Source organism: Equus quagga, chromosome 12 (genome assembly GCF_021613505.1).
Source record: "Equus quagga isolate Etosha38 chromosome 12, UCLA_HA_Equagga_1.0, whole genome shotgun sequence".
In the NCBI taxonomy this organism is placed as follows: Eukaryota; Metazoa; Chordata; class Mammalia; order Perissodactyla; family Equidae; genus Equus; species Equus quagga.
Genome location: NC_060278.1, coordinates 83,572,359 through 83,594,904, shown reverse-complemented (window position 1 = coordinate 83,594,904; position 22,546 = coordinate 83,572,359). Strand labels below are relative to the sequence as shown.

General features: G+C 52.8%; 1 protein-coding gene and 1 long non-coding RNA gene across 3 annotated transcripts in view; one reads left to right on the top strand and one right to left on the bottom strand.

Annotated features, from left to right (window-relative positions):
- The first annotated feature begins 3,081 nt into the window (after positions 1–3,081).
- On the top strand, positions 3,082–7,217 carry LOC124249025 (uncharacterized). The gene is made up of 3 exons (XR_006891228.1): positions 3,082–3,207; positions 4,714–5,119; positions 6,775–7,217. It is a non-coding gene; the product is annotated as an uncharacterized LOC124249025 (long non-coding RNA).
- A 4,574-nt stretch (positions 7,218–11,791) lies between these two features.
- ANGPT4 (angiopoietin 4) overlaps positions 11,792–22,546 on the bottom strand; it is a 53,426-nt gene continuing 42,671 nt past the window's right edge. The window contains exon 9 of one of the 2 annotated variants that reach the window (XM_046679928.1): positions 11,792–22,104. In XM_046679928.1, coding sequence (XP_046535884.1) covers positions 21,860–22,104 — 245 coding nt within the window. In that variant the 3' untranslated portion in view covers positions 11,792–21,859. Of the gene's footprint in view, positions 22,209–22,546 lie in introns of both variants that reach the window. The other variant, XM_046679929.1, reaches the window with a different exon arrangement.

Here is a 22,546-nt window from a genome sequence, read left to right as displayed (position 1 = left end):
TAACTAATGAGCATCTGTGCGGCCCAAGCACCAACGGTGTGCCCGCACAGAGCCGAGTGCTCCCAGGGGAGCTCGGTCCTGCAGTAGGGGCCCCTGCAGGGGAGTCCCATTACCATCTCCTCCTACGGAGGCTCAGAAAGGTGAAGCCACATGGCTGAGATCACACAGCCAGGGAGGAAGGTGAGTTTGGGGGTGGCTGAGGCCCAGCCCTCACCTCTCTGGGCTTCTTGAGACCTAGTGGCGTTTATTCAGGCAGATGTGTCACTCCCTGTCTACATCTTGGTGTTGCTCTTGGCAAAACAGGGTGGGGCAGTGGTGAATGGCGAGCTTGCCCCGGCTCAAGGGGTGGAGGGGCCCCGTCCCAGTCCACGGTCACTCCCCAGGAACGTGGGCTCAGTGGGGTCAAAGCTTCTGAGTTCTCATGAGAGTCAGGATCTTAAAAAATGTTGAATATGTTATTGTCTCGCTGTTTAAATGTGGGTAAGTAACTATCTGAATGTAAAAATACCCCACACAAAGGGTATAATGTTTGTTACACCATTGTTTGTTGCAGCAAACAATTGGAAATATCCATCAGTGGGAAGTGGTTAAATTGATGGGAGCTCAGCACGCAATGGGATCCCACGCAGCCATGGGAGGCGCCCTGCACACGTTTGATTTCGATGGCAAGACACAGGGCGAGATGTGGAACGGCATGCGCACGCGGTGTGCTGCTGTGTGTGGAACCCGGAGCATGTGTGCATACACTCAGGTACAGGCGTAAAACCTCCCTGAAGAGCCACCCGGGAGCCCTGCACAGTTGCTGCCTGCAGGGGAACCGGCTGGCTGGGGCCAGGGCTGGGCACGAGACTCACTCCTTACTTTTTGTACCTTTTGAATTTTGAACCCTGTGAATGCATATCTGTGCAGAAAAAATAAAAATAAATTTAAATAAAGTAGACAGCAAGAAACCTGAAACAGACGGACAGACAGACAAACATCAGGCCTGCAGGCCCAGTCAGGTCCCCCCTCTTCTGGGGCAACCACAGACCACATTCTGGGCTCTGCCCAACTTGGTTTTGTGGCTCCACCCTCTACGGTAATATTTTGGTTTCCCCACGCACAGCACCAGTGGGAAACTCCAGCCAATGGGCATCAGGTTCCAGGCTGGGCCACCTGCCAAGGTTGGTGGTGGGCATGACACAGCCCCAGAATGGCGTCATCCAGATGCCTGAGTGATGACATAGCCCCGGATGGAATGATGACACTTCCCGCAGTCTCACAGGCCCTGCAGGTCTGCTGTTTGTCTTGCAACCTCCAGGTGGGTGTATGGACACCAAAACAACCAACCGTATTAACTCACTCTGAGCCTTCAGGGACTGAATTCATCTATCCACCCACCCACCCATCCATCCACCCACGCACCCATCCACCCATCCATCCACCCATCCATCCACCCATCCATCCATCCACCCACCCACCCACCCGTCCAACCATCCATCCACCCATCCACCCACCCGTCGGTCCAACGATCCATCGATCCATCGATCGATCCATCCATCCATCCATGCATCTATCCACCCACCCATCCATCCACCCATCCATCCATCCACCCACCCATCCATCCATCCACCCGTCCATCCATTCACCCATCCATCCATCCATCCATCCATCCATCTGCCCACCCATCCATCCATCCATCCATCCATCCATCCGTCCATCCATCCATCCAATATCCATTCAGCACCTACTATGTACTAAATCCTCTTCTAGGCACTGAAGATACAGCAGAGAACAAAACAAATAAAATTTCCTGTCCTCCAATGGGGAGACAGGCAGTTGTAGCAGAGAGTGGACATGCTGTGGAGAAAGCAGCAGCAGGGGAGGGAGATGGAGGCACTCTACGTTTTTCCCTTTTGTGTTGAGGTGTAATTGGTATGCAATAAAACTGACCCACTTTAGGTGTATGGTTTGGTAAGTTTTAATGGTTGTATACATCTGCGTATCCACAAGTTATAGGACATTTCTACCATCCTGTAAATTTCCTCCATGCCCCTTTGCGGTCGATCCCAACTCCCACACCACTTCACGTCTAGGAAACTGCCGGTCACTCTTCCTTGGCTGTAGATTGGGTTTGTCTTTTCTGGAGTTCACATAAATGGAATCTGGCTTCTTTCACTCAACATGATGTATCTGCAATTCATCCATTTCGTTGAGTGTTCGTTCCTTTTTATTGCTGAGTATTCCATGGTACAAATGTCCCACGTCTTGTTTAATCATCCAGCCTGGTGACAGACATCTGGGTTGTTTCCACTTTCTGGCTGTTATAAATAAAGCTACTGTAAACATTCACGTACCACTCTTTGTGTGCACGTGTATTGTCATTTCTCTTGGGCATGTACCTCGGAGTGGAAATGCTGGGTGTACGTGTATGTTTAACTTTATTAAAAACAGGGATTGTGCTTTTAAATAGGCTGGTGGGGGAGGGCTTCACCGGCCAGGGTACATTCCAGCAGAGAACAGAAGGAGGTGACGGGAGCCTCATGGACTCCCATGGGAGAAGAGTGTTCCAGGCAGAGGGAACTGGTGGGGGGTGAGGGGCGGTGCGCCTGCTGTGTTTCAGGAACAGCATGGAGGCCAGTGGGGTGGGAGTGGAGCCAGCTCCGGGGAGAGGGCTAGGAGGTGGGGTCAGCTTTCCGCTGAGAACCCCTGGGAGAGCTCTGAGCAGAGGTGGGGCGGGGTCTGACCTGTATTTAACTTTAGGCTGCCAAGGGGAGAGTGGGCTGCAGGGCTGGAGGGAGGGAGCAGGGGGCGAGTGAGGAGGCCCCCCAGGGTCCTGGCAGGAGAAGAAGGAGCTGGACTGGGGTGGAGGTGGTGGAGCTGGAGGAGTGGCAGCTTCTGGATCTACTGTGAAGGTGGAGCCAACAAGGGGAGTACTGGATGTGCAAGGCCACGGAAGTAGAGACATGAAGGTGGGCAGGGACCTGAGGTGGCCTCTAGGAGCTGTGTGACCCCCCCCCCAACCAACAGCCAGCAGGGACGTGGACACCTCAGACCAGCAGCCACAAGGAACTGAACTTCGCAGACCCCCTGAATGAGCTTGGAGAAGACCCTGAGCCTCCACGACGGCACGGAGCCCAGCTGACAGCTTGATTTCAGCCCGGGGAGACCCTGAGCAGAGAAGCCAGCTGTGCTGTGCCTGGCCTTCTGATTGATAGACACTCTAAGGTGGTTTTTTCTTTTTTTTTTCTTTTTCTGCTTTTTCTCCCCAAATCCCCCCAGTACATAGTTGTATTTTTAGCTGTGGGTCCTTCTAGTTGTGGCATGTGGGATGCCGCCTCAGCATGGCCTGACGAGCAGTCCCATGTCCGCGCCCAGGATTCGAACCAGTGAAACCCAGGGCCGCCGAAGCAGAGCATGAGAACTTAACCCCTCGGCCAAGGGGCTGGCCCCTAAGGTGGTTGTTTTCAGTTACTAAGTGGGTGATGATTTTTACTGGACAATAGGTGACTAATACAGGCATCCTAGAATCCTACTATGTCAGAGCTAAATGGGTCCCTTAGCAGCCGTTGAATCCAACCTCCTCATGTACAGATGGGGAAACTGTAGCCCCCAGTGCAGACAGGACTCGAACCCTGGTTCCTGCGGCGGGGGCAACCTCAGGCAGAAGCTGCCCCAGCCTGGGGGACCCTTCCAGGCCTGCCTCTCATCTCCTAGGAGGCTGCCGCACCAGCCCGTCTGCCAGCGCCTCCTCCATTGGGGCGCTGGCCTCCCCAGAGAGCCAGCTTCTGGCCACCCACTGAGTACCCTCATCTCCCGGGCAGCAAGCTCAGGCAGGTCCCCCACTGGGCCCGGCCACGTAACAGGAGCTGGAGCCCTCGCCCCCACAGCAGAGCACGGCCCGAGGGTTCAGGAGCCCGGCCAGAGTCTAGGACCCTAGGGGAGAGGAACAAAGCACAGATTCAGGCCTGGGGACCCTGGCCAGCGTCCCAGCTCTGCTCCTCACCAGCTGTTGGGCCCTGGTTGAGGGTTATCCCTTTGCTGAGCTACAGCATCCACATTTGTGAAGCAGGAGCAGGAATGCTTTCGTCCAGAGGGTCAATGAGCTAAGTGAGGTACGTGGAATCTGGGTGTGGGGGCTCCGTGAAGGCACAAATGCTTGTCCCCAACCTCTTCCTCACCATGGGCCTAAGTTTCCCCATCTGCTAAATGATCTTGCGCCCTAGATATGCTTTAGCGGCCCTTGTAGCTCTAACAGTTGACCATCTGGGGTTCAAATTCTGGCTCTGCTTCTCACTAGCTGTGTGACCTCGTATAAATCACTGAAGCTCTCTGAGCGCCAGTTTTCTCACCTGTAAAATGGGGCTATTAATAATACCTACCATGATACGAGAGATGCAGGTCAGATAGCTAGTTGAGTGCCTCGAGAAATGTCAGCTAGCTTTATGATCATCATCATTATGATCGTTCTGGGCATGTGAGCTGGGTCATGTCTGCTGGACAGGGCGGCAGGGCAGAGCCTCCCAGGAGGAGGGAAGTTTGGTTTCCTTGGAGACAAATGTTTGTGGGCTGGGCTGGGCCAACAGCACACGTTTCTGGGAAAACAAAACAATGTCATTTTTCTCCCTCTGGCCCTGCACCCACCTAAGACCAGGCCCGGGATCACAGCACGTAAGCGGTAAAAACACAGGCAGGTTTTGGGAAATAAAAATATGCATTTATTTCTGTTCCCAGGTCCAGAAGCTACTTCCTATTTTTCTCTTGAGGGATGGCAATAGCTTGTACAAACGCCTGGGGGTGTGCATGTGTGTCAGATGCGAGCTGGGTGTGCCTCACTACGACGTCTCCCCTGGTCGTGCTCGGATCGTGCTCCGGTCCCCTGATCACGGCTGATTCGTTAGTGTTGACAGACACCTGACTGCAGGCTGACAAGTCTCTCCTGGGGATGTGAAACTTGAATGGAGGGCACGCAGGCAGGGGGCGGTGGGAAATGCGCCACCCCTAGCCAGTGCCCTAGAGAGGACAGCCACGGGCTCTGCCACTGAACCCCCTGGACATTCCCGAGGAGTCCTCATGTCTGGGGCATGCTCTTCTGCCATCCTGGGAACAGCTCTCCATAAATCCACCACTGGGCAACTTGGTGAGTCACTTTCTGGTGTTTGTCACCCAGTTCTCCCTGGCCGATGTGGTGATGGGGGGACAGAGCATTGTAGGGGGGCTGAGGGCAGACTGTGGGAGGGAGCAGTGACCCTCTGGTCTGTGCAGGCAGCTGTGGATGCTTCTGTGCAGAAAGAGCACTGGACTTGGAGTCTGGCTCTGTGACTTACCAGCTGTGTGATCTTGAGCAAGTCACTCAGCCTTTCTGTGTGGTCCAGTGGGGTGGAACCAGGGGGGATCCTGAATGAGCAGATGGGGAAACTGAAGACCAGAGAGAGGAGGGGCTTTACTTAAAGCCACACAGCAGGTTTAGGACAGACCCTGGAGAGCTGCTGGGTCCGCCAAATGCCAGCCCTGAGCGGGGCGTCTGCTGGAGTAGGAAGCTCGTCTCTGATAGCAGGGCCTGTTTCCCCCAAGGAAACGTCACCGACCACAGATTCCCTTCTCCACCGATTGTCGAGTTTGGTCTGGTGATAGCATCAACGTCACACTCGGGGGCTGAGCAAACTGAGCCCAGGGAGGGGCAGAGACTTGTCCACAGTCACACCGCAGGTTCCTGGCAGAACTGGAGTCTGAGCCAGATCTGAAAAGCCCTGAGATTTTGCTCTAAATCAGTGTTTGTCAAGCTGAAGTCCGGGGATGAGCTGGGGATGGTGAGTAACTAGCTCTCCGTAAGAGTTTCGTAAATGGTTTGCTTGCATTTTGATGATAACCCTGAGAAAGTAGCTCAGACTTACCGTGAATCATTGGTGTGACCGCAGGCGAGTCCTGCCTGAGATCGGACGGACTTGACGTCACACTGGCATCAAAGAACAACATTTACTGAGAACTGACTATGGGCCAGGCCCCATGCTTTGCATTTTCCATGAATGTATCATTTAGTTAACCCTCACAACAACCCTATGAAATAGGTACTATTATCATCCCCATTTCACAGCTCAGGAGGTTGAGGCACAGAGAAGTTAGGTTACTTGCAACCAGGTCAACAGCGAGTAAGGGGTGCAGCCGAGATTTGAAGCCAGGCCGACTCCAGAGCCCGTGGTCTGGACCACTGTGCTTTCCCACTGCCGTCAGCTCTGGGCGATGGGAAAGGGGCAGAGGCGGCCTTGATGCGGAAGGACAAATTCCTGCTAAGGGCAGGCCGAGCGAGGCAGAGGCAGAGAGTGGGAAGGACGTGTCACTGTGGGTGAAAGAGAGCCACCGGGTGGGAGAAGAAAGTCATCAGCTCACGGAGTTGGCTGGAAGGGTGTGACGAACCCGAAAGAAATGGCAGCAGGGCTGGGTGTCCCATGTTCACACTGCCAGTGACAATTCAGGTTTAGCAAAGGCACATTGTCCGTGTCACTAAATTACCGTTGCTGCATTGATGCCATGGCAGCATACCTCAGCAGCTAGAGCCGCAGGCTTGAGAGTCGTGATTCCTGAGTTCAGATCCATCTTCCTCTTTGTCCTCAGACTATGGGCAACTCACTCGGCCTCTCTGAGTCTCAGTTCTTCTCAACTCTAAAATGGAATTATAATAGCATCTGAAAGACTGCTAATTGCCTATGCAGTTCCCTTCTCTCCTTTCACTTTTTTGACCAAACCCTGATGTTATGCCTGGTGGCAACGTACCCAGCTAAAACACTACATTCTCAGCTTCTCTTGCAGCTACTGGTGGCCAATGAATGGAAGTTGTTAGGTGAGGATTCTGGGAAATATCTTTAGAAGACACTGATGCAGCTGGGAGGAAAGCCAATTTGCCCTTCCTTCTCCTTCTTCCTACATGGGACTCAGGCATTATGGCTGGAGCCCCAGCAGCCATCTTGGATCAAGAAGTGACCTTGACGATGAAGCCGTATAGTAAGGATGAAGCAACACAAAGCTAGAAGGAACCTATGATGTTGATGACACTGTGAACCAGCCCTGACCGGGACTGATCTTTCCAGACTTCTTTTTTCAAATGAACTTTTTATTTTAGAACAGTTTTGGATTTACAGAATTGTTGCAAATGTAGTGTGGAGTTCCTATATACCCTATACCCAGTTTCCCCTATTATTAATATTTTACATTAGTATGGTACATTTATCACAATTAATGAACCGATATTGTTACATTATTATTAACTAAAAAGTTCACCCTTCATATTTATCCAAAGAGCCTGAAGTCAGCAATCCCAAAAGTCCTGTGCACCCCAATGTTTATTGCAGCACTGTTTACAATAGCCAAGACGTGGAAGCAACCTAAGTGTCCAGCAACAGACGAATGGATAAAGAAGATGTGGTACATATATACAATGGAATACTACTCAGCTGCAAAACAGAACAAAATCATTCCATTTGCAATAACATGGATGGACCTTGAGAGAATTATGTTAAGTGAAATAAGCCAGCAAGAGAAAGATAATCTGTGTATGACTCCACTCATATGAGGAATTTAAAACTATGGACCAAGAACAGTTTAGTGGATACCAGGGGAAAGGTGGGGTGGGGGGTGGGCACAAAGGGTGAAGCGGTGCACCTACAACATGACTGACAAACATTAATGTACAATCGAAATTTCACAAGATTGTAACCTATCAATAATTCAATAAAAAAAAAATCAAAAAAAAAAAAAAGTTCACCCTTCATTTGGATTGCCTCTGTTTTCCTGAATGTCCCTTTTCTGTTCTAGCATTCCATCCAAGGTCCTGCCTGACATTTAGAAGTCATGTCTCCTTAGGCTCCTCTTGGCTGTGACCGTTTCTCAGACTTTCTTTGCTTTTGATGACCTTGATGGTTTTGAGGAGTACTAGTTAGGGATTTTGTAAAATGACCCTCAATTGGGATTTGTCTAGTGATTTTCTTATGGTTAGAGCAGGTAATGTGTTTCGGGGGGAAGACCACAGAGGTAAAGTGGCATTGTCCCCCATTCCATCCAGAGCAGACACTGTCAACGTGACTTATCAGCGTGGATGTGAGCTCTGGTCGCCGGCAGGCTCTCCACTGTAAGATTTCTTTCCCCCTTTTCCATGCCGTGCTCCTTGGAACCGGTCACTGTGTGCAGCCCACACTTAATGAGTGGGGAGTTATCTTCCCCTCCCTAAGGGTGGGGTAGCTGCATAAATTATTTCGAATTCTTCTGCATGGGCGGCTTGTCTCTTCTATTTATTTGTTTACTTATTTACATCAGTATGGACTCATGGATATTTATTTTATTCTTTGGGTTATAATTGTTACGACCTTTTTTTTTTTTTTTTTTGCTGAAATTGTTCCACCTTTGGCCTCTTTCACTTAGCTCCCCAGACTTCTTGATGTGACAGAAAAACAAACCGGGGTAGACATTTTGCAACAAGTCTCCAATTCCTCCCGTTTGTGTATGCTCACGCCTTTACAATGTGACTTTGCAGCTTCCCTCTTCAGGACCTGAATTGCTCTCTGTCCCTGGAATCTGGGCTGGGCCATGAGACTTGCTTTGGCCAATACGAAAAGGCCAAAGCTTGAAAAGGGCTTGTGTGTGGGGCTTGCTGCACCAGGGACCCTGAGACCACCATGTGAGCAAGCCCGGGTGAACCTGCTGGAGGATGAGAGGCCATGTGGCCCGGTTGCCTCCACCGCCCTTGCCTACAGCCAGACCACAGCCATATGAGGGAGGCCTTTGACCGTAGTTGACTGCAGATGTACGATGAACCCAGAGACCAGCCGTCCCCACTGAGCCCAGTCCAAGCTGCCAGCCTACCGAGTCATGAGCAAATCAACCGTTAGTTTAAGCCACTAGGTGTGGGATAGTTTGTTATGCAGCAAAAGCTAACTGCTACACAGCTCTTTTCTGTCATTAGTCTGTGTTATCTGAGTTTTCTGGAACAGGAAGTCAAACCTAGTCCTAAACAGACACAGAAGTTATTCCACAGGGAAATTGTGAGAATTTAGTGAGTGAGACAGTGTATAGCAGCCCCTGACAGATTACTTATAATAGTAATAATAATGTTTATTATTCCTAGTTTTGTAGTGCATTAGTATTTAATTTGTAGTCTTGTTTCGATTTTTCGCTGTTTGAGATCTATCAGCTGGAGCGGAGACCTCGTTTACGATTGTGCATAAATAAGTAACCTTCTGGCCGTGCCCTCCAGCCTCGGACCGCCAGGATCACCTCTGTAGGTAAACAAGTGGGGTTTGTGACTCATTGTGGCGAGAGAGGATGCGCTCTGTGGGGAACCCAGGGTGTCCCCGGAAGCGGGGTGAGAGATGGCTTATACGGGATCAGGGCTTGTGTCCGGAGGTTCGGAGGAGAGTTTAAGGAAGTGGGGTTCTTCTCCGGGTTGGATGGTGTCAGGAAGTGGGAGAAACTAGATGGTTGGAATCCTGGTAAATTTTCTCAACGGAGAAGGCAGACGGGAGCCAGGCTAACGCTGTCAGGGGAGAAGAGGCAGCCGTCACAGGATAGCCAGCACGGAGGATATTTGGTCATTTTTGTGCCTTGGAAATGTTTACGTTTCGAGTTCAGACGTGATCACAGAGTGATCTTACTTTTGTCTTGGTTCCTCAGTCACAGAGCGTCTTGTCCGAGGCTGGTGTTCTGCGGCATTGTGTTCCACAGGACTCGGCTGTCACCCGAGAGGCTCAGGTGGTTCGGAGCACCACCCAGGCCAAGTGGTCCCGGCCAGCTCCTGGGGGCAGGCTGCCTCCTCTTCCTCCATCTAGCAGACACTGGTGGGTCCCAGAGGATGCCTTTTCCCACCAGAGCGCCGGCCAGAACTCAGGTTAGAGCACAAGCTCATTGCTGCTCAATTCGGGAGGGCATCTCAGCTTCTTTTCTTCTCCCACAAGTTTTCCTTTGTCATTTACATATTATATCAACAATATCCTAATCATATAGTGATAGTATTAATTACACATGAGTGGATTATATTAAGAATACATTATATTCATAGTCAAGTCCTTACTATGTACCACTTACTGTGCTGAGCATTTTAGATGTATTAATTCAAGGATTCTTAACCTGGGGTCTTACTGGGCCCATGGGTGGAATTTATCTTCACTCACCTCTAATTAAATTCAGCACTTCTTTCAATCGCAAATGTAGGAATCATTAGTGCCTGGAACTTTCTCACCATAGAAATCATAGTACTTTCACATTCGACCACAGTGGTATTGAGATCTCAGAATATTGCTGACACTCGTCTTGACTCAGCAATTGCAGTGCTCAGTGAGATCCACCGCTAGGTCTCATTTGTTAGCAAAGAAGCAGACATGAGACTCTACCACAACTGTGTTCTTTAAAATATCTTGACGGGTCATTTGCGGCCATCACGCGCTAATCCTCACACCTGTGCCTCCTGCAGCAGTTATGACAGCGCTGCGAGGTTACAAGGAGCCAGGGCAGCACGGAAAAGTGGCAGGAAGTCACTTCATCCCATCTCCTATTTTAAAGAACAGAGACAACTACTTGCGAGTTGTGAGGATTAAATGAGGTATTATATTTCCTCCATTCTAAATGGTAGTCTTTACATCTGGTTGATGCGCTGTCTGAGGAAATTTGGGCAGAAAGAGAAAATAATAACTTATACCTTATCTAGTGTCTCATTTGGGAACTGGTTTTTAGATGGCTTTACTGGAGTGACGCTGACACGCAGTAACCTGCACGTCGTTACCGTGAACTATGTGGAAGTTGTCACCCGTGGACACAGCTGTGCAGCCATCAGCACAGTCAAGAGGATGAGCGTGTCCATCGCTGCGCGTATGATTTAGAGGAAGGCGTCATCTCAGAGCAGGAGCTCTGGGACCTCTTGTTCCTGATTTTCAGAAAAGACGAGAATAGTCGTCCAGTCCGTGTCACTACCTCATGGCTCAGTTTCTAAGCCCAGGAAAGACGACACCAGACACCTGGGCGTCCATCCTCTGCTGCCTTCTGAAACCCCTCACAGCTGAGCTCTTACACCATTTGGGCTTCTTTAGCTTCAAGTGACAGAAAACCAACTCAGAGTTGCCTGGGGCCGGCCCCCTGGCCGAGTGGTTAAGTTTGCACGCTCCGCTTCACTGGCCCAGGGTTTTGCTGGTTTGGATCCTGGGCGCGAATGTAGCAGTGCTCATCAAGCCATGCTGAGGCGGCATCCCACACAGAACTAAAGAACTTACAACTAGAATATACAACTATGTACTGGGGGACTTAGGGGAAAAGAAGAAGAAGAAGAAGGAAAAAAAGAAGATTGGCAACAGATGTTAGCTCAGGGCCAATCTTAAAAACCAAAAATCGTTGTGTGCGCACACACACACTTAAAGTTGCCTGAGCAAAACAGAACTTTTACTGGTTCAAGGAGCTGAAAAGTCCACAGTGATGCTGGCTTCAGGTATGGCTTGATTCAGAACTCCAGATGTCATCTCTGGGCCCTGCTTTTCTCTTTGTCCTCTCACATGGGCAGGCTCTCCTCAGGAAAGCAATGGCAGCAGCAGTCCCAAGCAGTGTGTGAGAAGGGGCTGGAAGGATGAGGGGGCTCAGACCCTCCAGGGCTTTCTTCTTTACTCCTGAGTCAAGTGGCAGTGGGCAGCCATGAAAGGGATTTTAAATTTGAGAATGACCTAATTAGATTTGCATTCTGAGAGGATCACACCAGCCCTGGGGCACAGCCAGAATGGTGATAAAAAAAAATTCTTTATTTAAAAATCTTTTCCTTTAACACAATCACAATAGAGTTGGCACCGGGCAGATTCTGGGTTCCTTTCTTGGGATCTCATGTCTTCCCACAAGCCCCTGGGAAAAATGTGTATCACTTAAGATTTTAATCCCAACAACAGTGGCTTAAACAAGATAAAAGTTTGTATCTCTCTTGTGTAAGTTGGCCCAGGGCTGGTGTGGCAGCTCCACAATCAAAAGAAATCTAAGCTTCTTCTATTGTCCCACCCTGCCAGCCCCGTTTGTGGCTTCAATCCTCAGACTCGCCTCATGGTGCAAGCTGCTGGTGCTCCAACCATCACACCTACATCTCAGGTAAAAGGAAAGGGGAGAACAAAGGGGTCCACCTTCTGGTTGGGTCAGCATTCCCATTTTCCTAACATGACATCTCTTCTTACATATCATTTCCCAGAACATGGTCACATGCCATACCTTAACATCAAGAGAATCTGGGAAATGTGACCTTTATATGGGCACATTATTACCCAGAAGTGGTGTGTGTGTGTGGTTTTTTTTAAAAGGCCGTACATTCTTTGACACACAGCGAGAGGTGGGGTCTGTCACCGTCCCCCTGCCTCTACCCGCACTCCGCAAATTGGGGCTGGGGCTCAGAGACGCCTTTGACCAGCAGAACAGGGCAGAGTGATGCTTTTATAAAGTTGTTTACCACACCAGGTCAGAAAAGACCATGTGGCTTCTTCCAGTTTGGCTCGGAACCAAGACTGGCTTCACGGGCGTGTGACTCACTTAGCTGCACAGGGCCCTGTGCTCAGAGGGTCATTCACTTGTGTCAATGCTCTGCCGCAGTCCTGAAATTCTTAGCGATTTTATCTTTGACCTTGTTTTGTGAGTAAAGTCTGATGGGACAATGGAGCATGCGCAATGCAGAGGACACGGGTGCCCCAGTTCCTTGCCACCCTATCAGTACACGCGTCTGTGATGCTGCTGCACGGCGTCCGTGACACGCTTACCTTGTGTGTGGGCCCTGTGCTCAGAAGGGCTCCTCTCTTGTTTTAATGCTCTGCTGTCACATCTCGAAATTCTTAGCAGTTTTATCTTTGGACTTGTGTGTTGGAAGTGAATTCCGACGGACAATGGAGCGTGCATGTGAGCGGAAGAGATAAACGCAGTCTGGGTGTCCGCCATCCACACAGCGTGTTCACAGCGTCCCACGAGCAGGGAGCTCTGGTGGCCCCACAGTGCAGGGTCATTCAGCGAGACTCCGGTGAGCACAAGGTGAGCATGTGGCATCTCAGATCGAGTAAGTAGGGGCGCAGCCCAGAGGCCACGCTTTCTGTTCGAACCAGGATTTCCTTTGGTCACGGAGACAAAGCCAGTGGTGTTCTAAGGAACTCAGACCACCCGGCAACCTTGTCATATCCTTTCTTATCGATGTCACTTCTCTGTATCAGCCAACCGATTACACTGAAAATGATGAGACACGGGGCACAGCACTGTTCCCCTTCCTGTCCTTACTCATCGGTAAGTAGGAAGCCGGGAGTCTTGGCAGAAGGCGTGACTACCAAGAAGTGAGATAAAAACAGTCGTGTCAGTTTGGGGCAGCAGGTCCGCTGTCCTGGCGAGGATGAAATGCACGAGGATGAGTTGTGAAATCCCGGTGGGGTCATTTCAGTGATTCCACATACGAGTTAATGCTCTTCCACTGGCATTTAAAACTGACATTGCACAATAGGACGATGAATAGTAAAATTCATGCTAATCATTTAACATCTTCGTTTTTCTTTACTTAGAATAACATTTAGTAGTAAATTAAAAACACCATGACAAGACGAGACAGGGATTAAAAGAAAGGAGAGACTTTTTATTCCATATCTACACTGGCACTTTTTCCCTACTTTCTGGACAAGGGGCCCCGTATTGTGTTGCTGGCCCGGCTTGGAAGCTTGCTGTCAGGACGCTTCGTCTCAGAACCCAGTCGCCATGTTGTGAGGACCCAACCCCCAGGGAAAGGGCGTGTGTGGGTGCCCCGGTCTACAGCCCTACCCAAGCCCAGCCTTTGAGTCACCCCAGCCGAGTGACAGAAATAAACCTCCAGAGGATTCCATTCCCGCCTCTGCCGGCCTTCCCCACACCGCACCCAAACTTCCAGACGCCTGCGTCGAGCCCAGCCCTCGTGGAGCAGAGATAAGCCATCCCCACTCGGCCCCGTTTGAATTCCTGACCTCCAGAATCGTGCGACTGGGCGAGTGCAATGAGCAGAAATAAACGGGCCGCAGTTTATTCATTTGGGTTGGTTCCAATCTTTTGTGAACACAAATGGAGCTGCAATGACTAACTCTGTGTGTATAATCTGTACGTTCAGAGCAGATTCCTGCAAATGAGGATTACCATGTCAAAGGGTAAACGCGTACGTAATTTTGTTAGCTGTTGCCGAATTCCTCTCTAAACTCTTCTTTTTCCCCATGTAGCTTTCTTTGTGTTTACGGCATATTCGTTCACGTCTAACGCCTGCCCCCCGCAACATACCTGTGTGCAAACAGAGAAACACACACGGAGAAAAATGCGCAAATAAACGGACAGCTTGACAGATTTGCACAAACCAAACATGTGTGTGTAAATCTCACTTGGGTCCAGAAACGAACATTCCTGGCACCCCAAAGCTGCCCTCGCCCCCTTCCCGTGAGGACTCCCTCCCGTGGTGTGCATTTACCACCGGTGATCCATCCCGTCTGGCCTTTCCAGTTGGGGGCTAACGTGTCCCATGCTCTCTGGCTTCTGTTGGGGTCACCAGAACCTGCTGCACAGGAGTCAGGCTCGCTGCACCCTCCCTGACCTTTCTGTTGGGTTGTTGTTCTCAGACTAGGTTCCTGTGGAACCCTGGGGTCCTTCCCCAAACAACAAGAACAAATGGATGGCTTGGCCTCTCTAAGTTTACATATTTCCCTCAAACCTTTGGGGTCCACTCCCACTTGTGTGCTACCGAGTTTCCCTGATGACAGATGTTCAAGAAACAGGAGGTGATGGGAAAACGCAGAAATGCTCCATGATGAGAGGCCACGTTGGGAATAACAGTGGTCACCATGCATGGAGTGGCGTTTGCAGGGGGCTGGGTCTTCCAAATACAGCAGGTAGATTTTCTCTAAAGCCTCGGCAGGACAGGTATGGTGATTCCTGTTTCACTGGGAGTGAAAACTCAGGTTCTGAGAGGGGAATAAGTTGCTCAAGGTTACACACTCACACTGGAGGGTGGGAAAGCCTGCAGCCTCTGGGCTTCCCCATGGCCCTGGCTTCCTGCTGTGTAGACCACATCTTCTTGTGTTCTCTTCTCAGCCCGGCACCCAAGGCCCTGCCTACCTCAGCCCCTACCAGAGCTCTGGCCTCTGCCCCTTCCTGACTCTCCGAAGCTTTTCCCTGGGCCAGCCCCTGGGCCTTTGCATATGCTGTTCCCTCTTTTTCCTCTTCCCCTGACCCCTCCTTGTTATTCAAGGATGCCTTCCCGGCTGGTTGGCGCCCCTGCTCCAGCCGCACCGTACGGCAGCTCTGTCACATTCCCATTGTACTTTTTGTTTTCTGATTAACTTCTGCTCCTCCATCCACTGCAGACGGTAAGCACCTTAGGGCAGGGGTCGGTCTGTCTCGTTCATGGCCCTGTCCCCAGTGCCTAGCACAGTTGCTGGCACGTAGTAGGTACTCAATAAATGCTTGTTGAGGGAAGGGACATCTTATTTGAGTCTCAGGGCAACCATGTGAAGCAAGCAGGGCTGGGCTGCTCACTCCCAATTTACAGCTGAGGAGAGTGAGGCCCAGACAAGGAAGGGGTCAGTCCAGTCCCCTGGGATTTGCGGACACAGCCAGGCCCGGGTGACAGTGGTCCTGATGCCTCTTCCAGCGCCAGGGGGCAGGTGAAGGCTGAGGGAAGGGGCTCAGCTGGCCAGGGGCCTCCAGGGCTCCCCAGACTAGAATCAGACAGTGTGGCCTGCCCTGCCCCTCTCCCACCCAGTGCACAGCGGGGAGGCCAAGGAGGATGCTCAGTCCTACTCGGAACAGAGCTGGGGTGGCACGATGGCCCATGTGCTCTGAGGCCAGGGAGTCAGGAAGTCAGAAGCAGGAAGGAAGGTCCCGTCCCTGCCCCAGGAGGGTCCAGTGGGGACACCGGCCTTTATCTTCCTGTGTGACATTCAAGCACTGGCCAGCTTGAACTCGGCAGTTGCTTATGTATTTATTTATTTTCTTAACTTTAACTTTGGTCACAGGGAACCTAAGATCACGGTGAACACGCTCTGGAAGCAGGTCCAAAGCCACCTCCGTGACCCCTTGCTGTGTGAGTTTGGCCAAGTGACTTTGCTTCTCTGGGCCTTGGCTTCCTCATCCCCACGAAAGGGGGAGCTGGTGAGAGTACCTATCCCACAGGGTAATGGGGCTTCCACGGATGTTCTAAGGGAAGTTCTTCATGAGGTGCCTGGCATAGAGAAACAGCCGGAGACAACATCGCAGAGAGCTCACGGCGCACGGGCCCCGTCCCAGGTGCCGTACAAGCCGCTCGGCCGTCGCGGGGATTTTGGAGGCTCTCCTGTCCTCCCTGGAAGGGCAGAAGTGGGACCTGGACCCAGCTCTCTGCAGAACCTGCGGGCTGAACCAATAAACCATGCCCCTTACAGAGAGCTGCCACTGCACGCTGGGCCCTGCGTTCCATGCCACATAAAGGTCAAGTGGACACGGGCACTTCTCCCAGGACAACCGATGGCCCTCTGGGACCCTTTCTCCAGAAGGAATGCTTCAGGCTTGAAGCTTCTGAACCCCAGTTTTAGACACCCTGGAGCAGAGGTGGGGCTGGAGAAGGATTGAGCTAGGTGATGAAGGGCCCTGAGTGCAAGCTGAGTGTTAGACTTTGTGCTCAGGGTACTGGGGAGCCACTGAAGGCTCCAGGCAGGGGAAGTGACATGACTGTAGGCCAAGAGGGTGCAAACCTGGAGATGATGCCCTCTTGGGAGGCTGCTGGGCTCTTCCAGGCAGATGAGGCCAAGGTGAGGGGGTGGGGGTTGGAGGGGAAGCAGTGCCAGATGCCCTGGTTCCCTTCCTGCCAGCTGAGAAATGGCACCTTTGGGGGCAGCTGCCCTGGCCCCAGAGAGGGAAGCTATGGCTGAGGATGGCAGAGCCACCCACTAGCCATGGACTCAACTCCAGACTTACACGGAAGAGAAATATTTGACCCACCGAGTTTTGGGGTCTTTTTGTTATAGCAGTTTAGCCTGTACCCCATCACTGTGTGACCTTAGGCGAGGCACTTTACTTCTCTGAGCCTCAGTTTCCACATCTGTAAAATGGAGGTCATAATAGAACCCACCGGGACTCAGAGATGGTGCACGTGGAAGCAGCACGGGGGAGGCGTGAGGTCAGTGCCCTGTGTTCGCCGGAGTCCCGCTGGCGGACCCCCTGTAGGAGACTCTCCTAACCTCCACTCAGCCTGAGGGCAAGCCCTGATTTCCTCTTCCTCCCTCTGACTCTCCCAGTGGCGCCTGGCTCGGGGCGGTGGACACAACAAGGCCCTTGACACAGATTTATACAGTCATAGGATCTGGGTGACTCTCAGACAAAGGTGATCCCTCTCCCGCATTTTACAGACTGGGAAACAGGTCTAGAGAGGGGCAGCTCCACACAGAGAGGCGGCTGGATCCAGTCCTTGGCGGGCCTTGGGGTGGGGATTCTGTCTGTGATGTAGGTGCTCAGAGGGCACATTCTCCAGCACTCTCCCCCACTTGCTGTGCTCCAGCCACTCTGGCCTCCTGGGAGCTCCTTGTGACCACCTCAGGGCCTTTGCACATGCTGCCCCATCTATGGGCCTACTCCTCCCACACCGCTCCACCTGGCTGCCTCTTTCTCACCTTGTTCATCCTCCATTTAAGTATCACCCCCTCAGAGAGGCTGTCCCTGATCCCCCTAAGGTGGACTCTCTCCAATCTCTTATCTCTACCTCCTGTTTATTTTCTTCATTTACAATATATTGTTAGTTTTTCAAATTTTGAAAAAAATGAGGTTTTGGCCAATCTCTCCCTCTAGCCAGTTAAGCTCTATGAGTACAGCACTGTGGATGTCTGTCTTAGTCACTGCTCCATCCCCATCACCCAGCCAGGCCTTGGTCCAGGCAGGTCCTCAATACACACTTGCTATGTGAATGAATGAATGCATGCATAAATGAATAAACGCATAAATGAATGAACCAGGCCTGGATGTCCACCCTCATACTGAACTCACATCACTTCCCCGTGAACTAGATTCCAGCTCCCCGTTATGCGGATGCGGAAAGAGGCTCAGAGAGGTCTCACAGGGCAGGGCAGGAATGTGTTGGACGCTAAACGCTGTGTGCCCCACACACGAGAACCTCAGCTATGCAAGCCCATGTTAATGTAACACAAGAAAGTAACGCCCTTATGCTGGATGTGGCCTGGACCAGACTCCATTCCCTGACGGGCTGCTCCATCAAAGGATGCTGATGCTGGTGTTGCCAAGGCAACGCTGTTAGCTTTCTGAAGCATCTTTAAATGGGAGAGGTGAAGGCTCACACAGACTCCGAGGGGGAAGAAAATCTGGAGAAAGGGGCTAAATGCTCCAGCCAAAGAGACAAACCCCCCTGATGCTGGCTGCTCCCCCACCCCTTGCCAGGGCCTGCCTTCTACCTCGCCCATGGATGTCAGCCCTGGAGTGTGCACAGGGAGCTCTCTCCCCTGGTGGAAATCGTTTTCGCTGGGAACATGCAGAGATCTTGGGAACAATGTGTTCTGCCCATCTGGCTCCATCAAGACCTTCCAGGTGCCAATGAGAAAGACAGACTGGTCTTTCTCCAGAGAAAGAGAGCTTTCCAGAATGTTCTTCAGCCCTTGATATGGGTGGAGAGGACACCAGCCCAGCATTTCTGTGGTTGGTGCCAAGATGCCTCCAGAGAGCTCTGGATGAGGGAGGCAGCTCATAGATGTAGACGCACTGGAGGGGGTGATTGGCTGTGCTGTCTTGGAGGAAACCCTTTCCCTCTCTGAGCTCTAATTTCTTCATCTCTAGAATGGGGAGAACACTGGTCTGACGTAGAGAGGTGACAAGGATTCTGTAGGAACCTGCAGATGCAGATAGCTCAGAAGCCAGTTCTTATGAGCAGCGGCCCCCAGGAGACCCTGCCAAGGCCAGGGCCCAGGCCACATGAGCTATGTCCCCACAGGGCCTTGTCCACTGGGGGGCCTCCAGCTGGTCTTGTCTGCAGCCTCTGTGAGTCAGTGTCACTGTCAGTGGGCTTTTAGAGGTGTGCAGTTGCTCCGTACTTACTGCACAGCTGGGAAACGGAGGCTCCGAGAGAGCCAGGGGCTCTGCCCCAGGGGCAGAGCCAGGACTGTGAACGAGGAACCAAGGTCTGACGTCTCTGGGCAGGACACAGCTGTGCCCCTAATAGTCAGGGGTAACCTGGGGACAAGCCAGAGCCTGGGGCCAGGGAGGGTGTGAGCGGGGGCAGAGACGGAGAGAAGAGAGATGGGAGTCAGAGAGACGGAAGGAGAAAGGGACCACGGTTCTTGCCTGGCCAGCATCACTGCTTCCTGAAACAGCACCTCAGTTTCCCCACTGCTAGTCGACATGACTTGGGTGGGACTGACCCCAACCCCTGGTTCCAGGCACGATCACGTGACCCAGATCGGGTCAATGAGAATCACAGTGGTAAGTGCAGGGATGGGCACAGGACCGTCCTGGCTGGAGAGAACCAGGGCTTTGCTAGAGCCACTGGGACAGAGGACCTCTCCATCTTAGGGATGCTCAGCTGGGAGGACATGAGCCTGGGGCTGGTGGGGCCGTCTTGTCAGGAGAGAACATGACTGAAAATGAAGTCAGCATAGCAGATGGCGGGGCCGGGGGTGGAGAGGGACATCATTTGAGCCCCTGGATCTAACCATGCCTGAATCTGGCCCTAGACCTCCCACTATGTGAGGCAATCCACTCCTTAGGATAGTTTCTATTCCTTGCACTGGAGAGTCCTGGCATAGATGGAAAATAAGAAGGAAGGAGGACTATTTAAGAACAGGTGTCTGGGGGTGACCCAAATCAGCTTCTTAGCCTTTTTTAGGAAACTGGAGTGCCATCAGGGATTCGGGCCTTCACCGCATGCAGAGGAGTCTGTCCCTGGGGCTCACGGCTTTGCCCTCACCTCCTCTCCAGCACACAGCCAGCCTATAAACCCTGCTGGGCAAAAGTAAGTGCTGGGGATGTAAAAATAAATGCTTACCCACCTGGGCCCAGGAGAAGGGGTGGCATACACCCCACTCACCTCTCTGGGAACTAACATTTATTAGGCACCTGCTTCACGCCAGGCCCTGTTAGGAAGCTGACATACGGGTCTCATTTCCTCCTTGCCACAGCCCAGCGAGGAGGGAGTATCATTATCTCCACTTCACAGACGGGACAACTGAGGCCCTGAGAGGCTGAGCCACCGGCCTCGAGTCCAAGAGCTGGAGCAGGTCTGTCCAGCTGCAAGGCTCCACGTGCCACACTGCACACAGCAGGCGTTACCTAAAGGCCCGTGGCAAACGCTGTGTAAGGCAGGGTGAGCCTTCTGGGCCGCAACCCACCCCTATGTACTTTCCCCTCCTGCCTGAGATGCCACCATTAGCAACCACATCCTTCAGTTCTCCCGACGGAAGTCAGCCTTAGTCCGTGCCGGGTTTACTGGGGGCACTGGCTGAGCTGGGACTTGGGGGCAGAGCCAGGTGGAACGAAGGTGCCCTATTCCCACCACCCCAGCCTCACCCGGGAGAAAACCTGCTGAAGACACAGGTGCATCCTAGCGGCAGGGCAGGTCGGTCCTGGCAGGGCCCAGGTGTTGGCTGAAGATGACAGGACCGTGGTGGCCTCATCAGGACAGAGGAGGGTGACACAGTGAAGCGGGGTGGATGGCGGTGGCCCTCTCTGACCTCGTCCTCTGAAAGCAGCTCAGGAGGAGCCCCAGCTCAGGCAGAGGCCCAGTCTCTCCCACACTCCTCCCTCCAGTGGACCCCCAGCTGCAGCATCCCTGCTGGACAGGGCAGGAGGAGGGGCTGGGGGTTCCGGCTGGGAGGCAGGAAGGATCCAGACCGCGAGTGGTGCTCTGCACAAGGCAGAGGGGACAGTCCCCAGCAGTGCCTGAACTCGAGCGAGGGTGAGCTGGGGTTACAGGGAGTGCCAGGGGGCAGCCCCAGGCCCAGAAGGAGCCTAGAAGGACCCCGGTCCACAGCGCAGACAGGGAGCTTAGTCCCGGACCCTTCTTCAGGGGCGGCGTGCATCTGCTCTAACCCAAAGCTCCCTTCCAGTGGTTTTCAGAGGCTGTGAGACCGTAACTGTGGTCCTTGTAGCCAGAGAGGGTGAGTACAGATAGGGGTGAGGAATGGGGCCCTGGGGCTCCTCCTCATGATGCGCAGGGACCAGCTTTTTCCAGGGGCATCCACAGCCCCAAGAGATGCTCTGGGATAAACAGGACCCATTTTTCAAACAAGCACATTTGGAGAAGGCTGCCCACTCTAACTCTTTCACGGGCAGTCACAAGGCACATGGCCACATTAAAGGCTCTGACAAGTTCTGCAGATAAAAATGCCGGTTCACACTGATCTAACCTGGTGTTTCCCTCTCTCACTTGACCCTAAGTGCTTTTAGAGTGGAGCCGGAGTTATTGTCTCTGGAACACGTTCTAGGACATGCTAGGGCTAAAGGAACCCCCTTAGAGCTCTTGCAGCCCCTGAGAGACCAGGTCTGAGCTCCAGATGCCGGGCCTCAGAGGGGTGGACAGCGTGGGGTGGAAATAATGATTCCACTATGCGGTGGACACAGCCTTTTCAGCCTTGAACAGAGGTTCAAGGACATCTCAAGGCTGAGAAAGCCTGGAACAGGAGATGGCCTTCCCACCGGCCCCAGGGACGGAATCTGGGCCTTGATCTGGGCCGTTTCCTGCCTGTATATACCTTCGCATCTGAAATCCCACCGTCAGTCAGGTATACCTTTGAGGAGCCAAGTTAAGCCTGTTCTCAGCTCATTCAGGGTACTGTGACCTCAGGAGCAGGCGGCCCCTGCCGGAGACAGGAGGGAAGAGGAAAGAAGGACGCTGCAGAGGCAGGATCCCCCAAAGGCCACCGTTTCATAACTTGAGGGGAACTGGGAGGCGGCGGACTCTTCTGGACTCGGGGGGCGACGAGGGCTGGCTGGGGAGACCCAGGAGGTCCAGGACAAGGCCCCAGCACTGTGGTCTGCATTTGGGTCCAGCTCGTCCAGGGGATCCCGAGCCACGGCTCCTCCTGCGGTCCAGCCTCCAGGCGCGGCTGCTGGTTAGACGGCCGCGGGACGCAGCATCATGCGCGTGGCGCGCAGCGAGTAGCTGGGGCCCTGGAAGTAGTGCCAGCGGATGCCATTGAGCTTGCGCGCGTGGTGGCGGGCTGGGTAGTAGACGCCGTTGAGGTTGGAGAGGCCGCAGGCGTCAAACCACCACCCTGTGGAGGGGGAAGAAGAGGCTTTGGGGACGCGGGGGCCCAGTGGGGTGAGGGCAGTCCCCTCCCCCAGAGAATAACCAGGGCTGTTGCCTCCTCCAGGAAGCCAGCTCCTGGAGCCGGGCCGGGTGGGACTGGGCGAGGGGCGAGGAGACTCCCAGACCCTCTGCTCGGCGGGGCCTTGGAGAGCGGCTCTCTGATGGTCCCCGTGCTGCTGCTGCTGTCTGCCTGTGTGTGTGTCTCTCTGTCTCTGTCTCCCTCTTTTTGATCTCTGTTGCCCTGCCTTTCTGTCTCCTGCATACTGTGTCAGTCTGTCTTTCCCTGGTCTGCATTTCTCTCTC